The sequence below is a fragment of the Mustela erminea genome, chromosome 10 (genome assembly GCF_009829155.1).
Source record: "Mustela erminea isolate mMusErm1 chromosome 10, mMusErm1.Pri, whole genome shotgun sequence".
Lineage (NCBI taxonomy): Eukaryota > Metazoa > Chordata > Mammalia > Carnivora > Mustelidae > Mustela > Mustela erminea.
The window spans coordinates 79049231-79059197 of NC_045623.1; the positions used below are offsets into that span (position 1 = coordinate 79049231).

The window sequence follows — 9967 nt, forward strand, 5'->3', positions numbered from 1 at the left end:
GGGTAAGATCTTGCTATCTGCAACAACATGGTTGGACCTAGAGGGTACTGTGCTAAGTGAAGCAGGGCAGACTGAGAAAGACAAATAACAAAGGATTTCATTCTCATGTGGATTCTAAAAAAACAAAACAAATGAATAAACAAATTAAAAAAAAGGAGAATCAAATCTATAAATACAGAGAACAGAAGGCTGCCAGGGGAAGGGGGGTAGGACAATGGGAAAAAAAAGGTGGGGGGAGTGGGAGATACAGACTTTTGGCTATAGAATGGGTAAGTCATGGGAATAAAAGATACAGCATAGGGAACATACTCAATGACACTGTAAAAACGTTGTATGGCTGACGGGTGGTAGCTATACTTTTGAGCATAGCATAACATATAGAGAAGCTGAATCACTACACTGTACACCTGAAACTAATGTAACACTGTGTGTCAACTATACTCAAAATTTCTTCTTTAATACTTACATATACACACATACTGTATACATATTTTTCCAAAAATCAGACTAATAGACCAAGCTATTAATAATGAGATTACAGGGCGCCTGGGTGGCTCAGTGGGTTAAGCCACTGCCTTCGGCTCAGGTCATGATCTCAGGGTCCTGGGATCAAGGCCCGAGTCGGGCTCTCTGCTCAGCAGGGAGCCTGCTTCCTCCTCTCTCTCTGCTTGCCTCTCTGCCTGCTTGTGATCTCTCTGTCAAATAAATAAATAAAATCTTAAAAAAAAAAAAATGAGATTACATGGTGGTTTCACTTTCTGCATTTATACATCTTGTCTTAAGCTTTTAGAATGAGCATGTATGAGAGTCACAAAAATTTTAAAATGTAGATATTTCATTTTTTTTTAAGATTTTAGAATTTATTTATTTGAGAGAGGATGAGAGAGAATGTGTGCATGTCCAAGCGGGGCGGGGTAGTGGGGAGCAGAGGAAGAGGAGGAAGGAGACTCCAGGCTGAGCAGGGAGCCTGATATGGGGCTCAATCCCAGGACCCCGAGATCATGACCTGAGCCAAACAGAGACACTTAACCAACTGAGCCACCTAGTGTCCCCCATATTTAATTTTATTACTTTAAGATATATCTTGTGCATTTTAAGCATACATATTTAAAAAGCAAATTTAAGAAAATGAAAGCACAATTAAAAATATGTCTATTTTATACAACCATATATCATAAAAATGCAATTTCCAAACTAGGTCATTCACTCTATCATATCTGGTAATAATTCCTACATATGTCCACTTTAATAAAGCATTACTGTAGTGGCTAATGTGACACATTCAGGCTATTTCCTTAGGAGTAAAAATACTATGTAACCAAGTGTCAGCACAAAAACCTAATAGATCACCCCAAAAAGGACAAGCAAGGCATTAAAAAAACATATTAAAGAATTCAGACACAGCACAAAAACGAGAAGAAAGAGACAAATACATTCATAGTTCCCCAGCTAGCTATACTGAAGAAGTTCAGGTAAAACTAAATGAATAACCCTGAACTCAAGATATGTCTGAAATAGAATTCAATCTCAATTTCAAAAAAAATTACAATACATTGAAATATTTTTCATATGGGACAATATGTATAATTCAAAATTTGCAAAAACTTTAAAGGGAAACTTTTTTCATAAAAAATATCATTATCATGTTTTAAGCTGAAACTGGGGAATCAAAATTCAGTGGTATGTATACATACAGCAATCCACTCTTCCCCAGTGATTTACTTTGCTATAATGAAAGAAAAACATGGAATTTGGGGGTGATATCAGGTTTAGAACATGGCAAAATGTTAAATGTTCTGGACCTGCTAAGTTTGGCAAATGCTGCACAACACTTAATGCTCTCTGGGAGCATTAAATTAATGTGTAAGACACATTAAAAAATATGTATCCCAACTTATATGAACACAGAATCCTTAGTTCAAGAAGTACTTACTAATACATAAAACTCATGGAACAAAACACAGTTTAGGAAATGCTGATATAGGAAAGAGAGCATGGTCTTAGGAGTCTGAAGACTCTGCCACAGCTTACTAACTGTGTGACCCTGGGAAAGTTACTTAACCTCCCTGTGCCTCAGTTTTCTATCTGCAAAATGAAAATAACACCATCTACCTGAGTGCTTTGGCACAAAAAAGATGATTGACTGATAAGTAAATAAATAGTCCCTCTAATTTTTCATGTAATGGTTAATATGTTGGCTTTAGTGAGCAATCCAAGTTTGAGCAATCTATTTTTTTATATCATCTTGCTCAATCCCATATCTATGTTCAAGTTTTCCAGTTTGATGTCAATCATATCCAAAATAAATGTTTCAATCTGGCTAAGCAAACCCTGTTTCAAAAAAGTCTTTAAATATTTGTAGAATATAGACAACCATGGGAAATTTTTTTTTAAAGATCTTATTTATTTATTTGACAGAGAGAGAAATCATAAGTAGGCAGAGAGGCAGGTAGAGGGAGAGGGGGAAACAGGTTCCCTGCTGAGCAGAGAGCCCCATGCTGGATCCCAGGACCCTGAGACCATGACCCAAGCCAAAGGCAGACGCTTAACCTACTGAGCCACCCAGGCGCCCCAACCATGGGAAATTCTTAAGAAGCATAAATAAAATTAATTTCTACTCTTCAGCAATCAAGATACAAAGAATAAGAATGGAACCCTGCTGGGAAGCAACATAAACTGGCTAACCAAAAATATCCCTATTTCTTAATAAAGACAGGTGCAAGACTTGTTACTCTCAAGAAGTCTAGTCAGGGATTTAAGGAAGGAAGGAGATAAAAGATTAACAAATCCTGACTGAATACCCATTAAGGGCCAGGGACAATTCTAGGCACTGCGTAAACAGTCAACACCTTCATGATGCTTACATTTGAAATGCAAGAAGAGACAGACACATTTGTCATAAGATATCAGATAGTAGTTGGTAATTTAAAGAAATAGAAAGCAGTGTTAAGGAGCTGGAAGAAGATGCAAAAGCTTTGTTTTAGATAAGATAGTCAAGAAAGGCCTCTGGGAGACGTGACAGTGTCTAGAACTAAGTGAAAACAAAGCATACTTTAGTTTACCCGATGCCTTCACAGGCTTGAAGTAAATGGTGCTTTCTACTAGACTTTTTATTAACATTGTTCAGAAGAGCACGATCCACAGGGAGATACAGAAATCACTACTATAAAAGAGACTGGGTGGTACCAAGTAACTGATAGCATCAAAGTTCCCACTGCTTCACAAGTCCCATTTATAATTACATTTTGGTCATATGTAGTACAATGTTAGCTTCTGCCATTGTAACTACCTGTCATCCAGTCTCTATTTAGACATCTCCCAAGAGAAGGCAGCACAAAAAGAAAAGATAAAATATTAAAAATCTTTTAAAATAAAGAGTTCAAGAGCTTTAAAGTTTTCATGGCCACCGATCTCAAGGAGTTAGGAAGACTGATCCCCATCTCAACATCTTCGAACTGTTGCCTTATTCAGCTGCTAACTCTTCCTCAATACTATAATGCCTCCAATTTTCTCCCTCCAACAACACTACTCCTCATTCCGCACACGTAAATGTGTACATTATTATATGAATGGAGGCTAAGTTGACAAGGTATGTTTCCAAGAAACACGCAAAGTTTCCTCTCCCGTTCCTTTACAGTAATTTCTTATGATAAAGTTGCTTTTTAACATATCAGATTTTACATCAAGTGTTCCTTTTGAAGTAGTCACCTCTTGAGTATATCATTAAGTTCTACAATGGAATTCATTCAACAAATTAGTTTTCTGTGCCAGGCACTGTATTAATTGCTAGGTACCAAGTATACAAAAAGACTAAACAAAATCCCTACTCAGGTTGGTTTACTAGTCAATACAAGAGACAAAGGAAGAAACAACTATTCAGGTACCACACTTACATAAAAGATGCTACTGGAGTATATTAAGTGAAAGAATCACCTCATTCTGTCTGCTGAAATCAGGAAACACTTCTGAAAGACGTAACATCTAAACCTGGTCTTAAAGGATAAATAGGCAGATGGGGAAGGAAGGACCTTAAGGTTAATGAGGCCAACTGAGAGAGATACTGTAGTGAAGGTAGACTCCCTCCCACCCACCCAAAAGGAAGCTGGAAAGGTTGGAGATGGGAGCTGGGAAAGGGGGAGGCAGTGGCCAGATTCTAAAAGGCTTTGTCTGCCAGGCTAGGCTATTAAGTCAGACTTTTATCTTGTCTTTGGTGTAAGAAACCATTTAAGAATTTTAGGGAATAAAGTGCCTAATGAGATTATATTTACAATTTAGAAAGAACACCAAAATGTACTGTAGATGAAGCCAGGCAGAAAGCAAGAGAGATTAATGAACAGACTGCTCCAATAGGACATCATGAAGCCTGAACTAAGACAGTGACAGAATGAAAAGCAAGAGTTAAAAGCAAAGGTATGTACAAAGTGTCAAAAAACACAAACATCTAAGAGGAAAACTATCCAGTGAAATCAAAGAAAGCTTCACAGGAGGTGGTATGTGCCATGGGCCCTAAACAAGGAAAATTTGCTATACAGAAAATGAGAGTAAAGGACAGAGGACAGAACAGCACAGTGGGAGGGGAAGACAGAATGCTTAATGACCTGAGATCTTGTAAAAGTAGTAATTCTATCCTTTTGGAGATCAAGCAGTTGGTAAATATTTACTGAAAGCCTAAGAGGGATCTTGAAGAATCAGATGAAAATTAAGATCACCCTTCCCAAAATAATGCACTTGGAAATTTACAGGCAAAATTTTAGTAACAGGAGTAATTGAGATGGCATTTTGGTCCAAGAACTCCAAGTTCAGTACCGCTAAATAAGAATAGGATTATGATGATGGGATTGGCTAGGCTAAAAGCTGATAAGTAAACTGGGAGTAAGGCGATGAAGACTTTTTATTCTAAGGCTAAGAAATCTGGAAAACTCAGACAATTTCAGGAACACTGAGTTTACAGATTATCTTATTTAGTCCATACAACAATACATTTAATTGGATAAGAGTAAGTACTATTATTATTCTATCTGTCAATGAGAAAACTAAGGGTTAAAGAAAATAACATACCAAGGTACCTCTCTAGTTTAAGTGGTGAAGCCTGTAGGCCTATCTGCTTTAGACCCTTTGAACTCAATTACTAACCTAGGAGAAACTTAAATATATGCCTTACTTATTTTAACATTCAAAAATCTACAAAGTCGGGGCGCCTGGGTGGCTCAGTGGGTTGGGGCCTCTGCCTTCAGCGCAGATCATGATCCCAGGGTCCTGGGATCAAGCCCCACATCAGGCCCTCTGCTCAGTGGGGAGCCTGCAACCCCCTCTTGCTGCCTGCCTCTATGCCTACTTGTGATCTCTCTCTCTGTCAAATGAATGGATAAAATCTTTAAAATAATAATAATAAAAATTTAAAAAAATAAAAATCTATAAAGTCACTATTAGCCTACAACCCAAAAGTTTTTCATATAAACAAGGTTTACTCATAAAACTACTTCGGTATTCTCATAGTATAATCATTCACTCAATAATTTCAAGTTTGTTCAGGTTACTTAAAAGGCCTTCAAAATACGTATTACAAAGAAAACTACCAGCTGTATAACTTTAGGAATCATGCTGCCCCCCCTCCCCGCCCAAAAAAGCAAAAACTTGAGAGGATATTATCAATTTTTCAACAAACCAGAGAAAGGCTTTTTTCTGGAGTTAATCTTATCCACACCACTTGGAAGACAATGTTTTCAGAAAAGGAATTAAGGGAAAGGAGGGAAAAGCCACATCCCATAGTCACTGAATACAAATATTCACTGAATACAAGTTGATCTAAGTATCATTTTCTTAGTAACTATTACTTCTGAAGTTTCATTTTTATCATCTTCACAAACTTCTGAAAATTGAAAACATGCCCAGAATGAGACAAGCTCTCTATCCTTTCATATGTTGGTTTATTTCTTGATTTGGTGCAATTCCAAAGATAGAGCCATACTGCAAGAGCTGGAGAGAATATGGTCCCAGCCTGTTGCAGGAGGAATCTACTTGGTACAACCTAAGTCTCTGGAACACTTCTAAACTAAATACCTAATGGGGCACCTGGTTGGCTCAGTTGGTTAAGCATCTGCCTTTGGCTCAGGTCATGATCCTGGGGTTCTGGGATCAAGCCCCAAGTCTGGCTCCCTGATCAGAGGGGAGTATGTTTCTCCCTCTGCCCTTCCACCTACCTGTGCTCTCTCTCTCTCTCTCAAATAAATAAATAAAATCTTTAAAAAGAAAAAAAAAACCTGAACACCTGATGAAAATATTTTGTGGCAGTTAAGTATCCAAGAGAACACAAGTCAGGTTACTTATCTTTACATATTAAGTGCTTCTAGAGGGCATGGTCCTGTCGCCAGCACATAGTGCAATGTCAGGCACACCACAATGCAGGGATGAATAAATCTTATTCTGCCTTTCAAATGTGAAACCAGGAGCTATTCAACCAAATTTGAATGGTGACATTGTTCCTCCATCATAAAATTATGAACAAGGACACCCTGAATTGATTTTATCTTGGCTATTGAAAAAAAAAAAGTGACAAAAATATTGTGGCAAATATTGTGAAGAGCTGTCTATAAACTTTCTAGTCTATTGTTTGTATAAAGCATTACAAGGTGATAAAGACCAGAAAACAAAATAAATTCCACAGGCACAGTTTGCCCAAGGTTATTAGCTAATAAGTGGAAAAGTCACAATTAGGACACAACTAGCTCTCAATCCAATGTGCTTCCTATTATATCAGTCATCACAGAAACATTTCTCATTTATTAGTCCAAAAAAAATATTTTGGGAAAAATTTTAGGCAAAAGGAAAACTCGTAGAAAAGACAGACTGCAAAAGTACTTTCCTTCTGAAATTCTTCTGTGCCCTGACATTTCTAGGTGTCACCAAGACTCAAGACATTTAAACATTCAGTTAAAATGAGATAGATGAGAGCCGCAAGTACCATGCATGAAGAAAAAAAGAAAGAAAGAAATTATATATGTGTGTGTGTGTGTGTGTATATATATATATATAGTATCCTCTGACAGACTTCAATTTGACTAGTTACATCCATTCTTGTTATCCTTCTATGATGACAACACAAACTTAGAAGGCTTCCCCCAAACCTACATCTTCTCATCATCCTCACTCTTCCTCCTTGTCCAATTAGCTCCACATTCTCCCAAAACTTGGGTTTTCCTTCACATCTCTACCTTTTGGCACCGAAATGCTCCACTCCCCTCCCTTCCCTCAACATTGCCATGATGCATTTTTATCCTTTCAGCCATAGGGGCTTCCTGGACCACCCTATCTAAAGCGGCCTCTCCCAGTTACTTCTAAGTTCATGACTACAAATCACAGTTAAACTTTTAATTGATTTTTACTAGTTAACTGTCGTTCCCATTAGGATGTCCCATGATGGCTTTCCCCTCTACATTGTCTCTACAACACCTCCTTTTCCATCATTACCAAAACTGATTTTGGAAATAGTTATTTCTACCACCTCCTCCTAACTGTAAGCTCATCAAGGTTGTAAAGTGCCGTCTTACTCATTTGCTCAGCACCTAGTGAAGTGCCTGACACCATCCAATGCATTTAGTAAAAGTTTGTTAAAATAAATGTGTGTAATAAGTGGGAATATTCATTAATAGAGAAAAAGCAAAGAACAATTACACCTCAACACTTCCTAGTGCAGGGAAATGCTGTAGGGTGTAGACATAAAAACTGTAATGATACACTGTATTAGCAAGGACAAAATTCCATTTGAAGAGATAAGGTGTCTCTGGCTCGGCAGAGAGGAGGTAGAAAAGCAATCAAGCAAGTCTACTTTTTATTTTCCACTGGACCACCAGAGCAAATTGTCCCCTAAAATTACAACTTTGGAACACTGCCATTTATTCAGCAAACTCAACTACTCATCAAGTGTCCAAGCACCGACATACTACTGTATTTTGCATTCTCTAAGATACACCAGGTGAGGAGCAGAGGGTTGGCCCTGAAACACGGTAGAACAAACAGCAGAAGTAATAACGGCAGATCTTTATAGAGAAAAATCCCGAAATGGCCATGCAGACCAATCTAAACATACCAATAAATATGTAACCACAGGTTAGGACCCACTATAGCACAAAAATGGTCATACCACTACCAAAGAGACCGCACTCCCTCCACCTTACTCAATCCTCTTCTACTCAAAGATCGTAATAGCCACTACAAAGCTCAATAGCCTCATTCCTGGTAGCACAAGCCTCAAAGGAATACAGGAGAGGCGAAAAGAACAGCTTCACAGTCTCCCCCCTCCCCGCCTCAAAAAAATAAAAGAAAATAAGAAAAAATAAAAAACCAAACAACCAATGGGCTCCACAATCCCTAATGAGAAAGCCCCAGACGCCTTTCAAAGCCAACTGTCAAACCTTTTAGGGACCCAAATGACGTTGACTCCAAAGATAAGTCTCTGGCCACAACATATATCTCCGGATTACTCAGGAAAACCCAGGTTTTCCAGTTTGGAGATATGCACTCAAAAAAGGATCTCCCAGCAGAACGAGCAATCAATCTCTCAGGAGGCAATGGCGCTCCAACCACCCGGCAGGGGGACAGGCAACGGCGACAAGGCACGGCCCTTCCAGGGAGCCGCCGGCGCCCTCGGGGCTCTCAGTCTGGCCCAGCACAACCCGCCCTGGCGGTGGCCAAAGTCGGGCAGTGGTGAAGGGGGGCCAGCGGTCGAGCTTCCCGAGCTGGGCCTTCCCGGCCCGGGGGCGCGGCAAGACGGGAAGGTGGCGCCTTTCAGTCCGGCCCCGGCTGCGGCAACGGATCGGGGGCCTCTTCCCCTGGCCTCCCCACCCCGCCAACCTCACCCAGCCAGTCAGCAAGCCCCTCACCTGGCAGAAGCTCCGGCAGTAGTTCAAAGATGAGACCTCCGACACCTCCTGCTCCCTCAGCTCTGTCTCCAGCTGCCAGAGACACGGTCGCAGTCCCGGGGCTCCAGGCGCCGGAGATGCAGGGCGATGACCCCGAGCCATGGACTCAGTCTCGGTTCCGTCTCCGGCTCCCGTTCCCGCCGGAGCCTCAGCCCCGGCCCCGGCGGCGACGGCGGCGTCTCCCTTTCCGTCCGCCATCTTCCCACGGCCCAGCAGCGCGTAGGCAACCAAGCCACGTGATTCAGCCCCGGCCCCGCCCCCGGCCGACCGCACGTGGTGACGCACTCCTTGGCGACGCGGGCGCGGGACGGATTCCGTCACTGGGTCTCAGGGTACTCCCTCTAGGCGGCCTTCCCAACAGCCGCCCTGGCAACTGCCAGGAGGCTACTGGCTTCAGTCCTACCTGCCTCAGCCCTTCTAGACTCTTAAGAGTCACGAAATCACCGAGCCTGACATACATGTAGACGTAACCCAGATATGAGAGGGATGACACTGGAGCTGCGATCTCGAGAACGAGAGAAAAGCATCACCAGTAGAAGGAACATAAGCAAAGGTTGTGAAGCTGAAATGAAGACTAGCTCCGTGGGAAGGTGGTTTTTAACAGTGGGCATTACAAGTCAGTAGGGAAAGGATAACTCTTCAAGAAACGGTGCCGAGAAAATTTTTTCCAAAAGGAAAGAAAAATAAATGTTTCAAACCATATCCAAAAATAAATCCCAGAAGGATTAAAGGCCTCGAAATATTTTTCAGGAAATATATCTGTATGATAATAGAATAAGGAAGAATTTCTTAAATAAGATCCAAAAGGTACAAACCATGTGGGAAAATATTGTTAGAGTTGACTGCATTAAAATTTGTTAACTCTATGACAACATAAGTTTAAAAAGATGCAACACAAAGACAAGCCAAAAACTAGAAGGTATTCAAATAGATAAAACCATCGAAAGATTAATATCCAAAAAAAGTTCTCAAAATCAAAAGGAAAAAAGCACACAATCCAGTAGAAAAGTAAATAAAGAGAATTCAGAGCTAGTTCACCAAAAAAGAAA

The 9967-nt window shown here is 40.4% G+C and overlaps 1 protein-coding gene across 1 annotated transcript in view; it reads right to left on the reverse strand.

Annotated features, from left to right (window-relative positions):
- Positions 1-9158, reverse strand: part of RLF (RLF zinc finger) — a 94158-nt gene extending 85000 nt beyond the window's left edge. Inside the window, exon 1 of the mRNA XM_032361635.1 lies at positions 8880-9158. Coding sequence (XP_032217526.1) covers positions 8880-9116 — 237 coding nt within the window. The 5' untranslated portion in view covers positions 9117-9158. The remainder of the gene's footprint in view (positions 1-8879) is intronic.
- Positions 9159-9967: the final 809 nt, after the last annotated feature.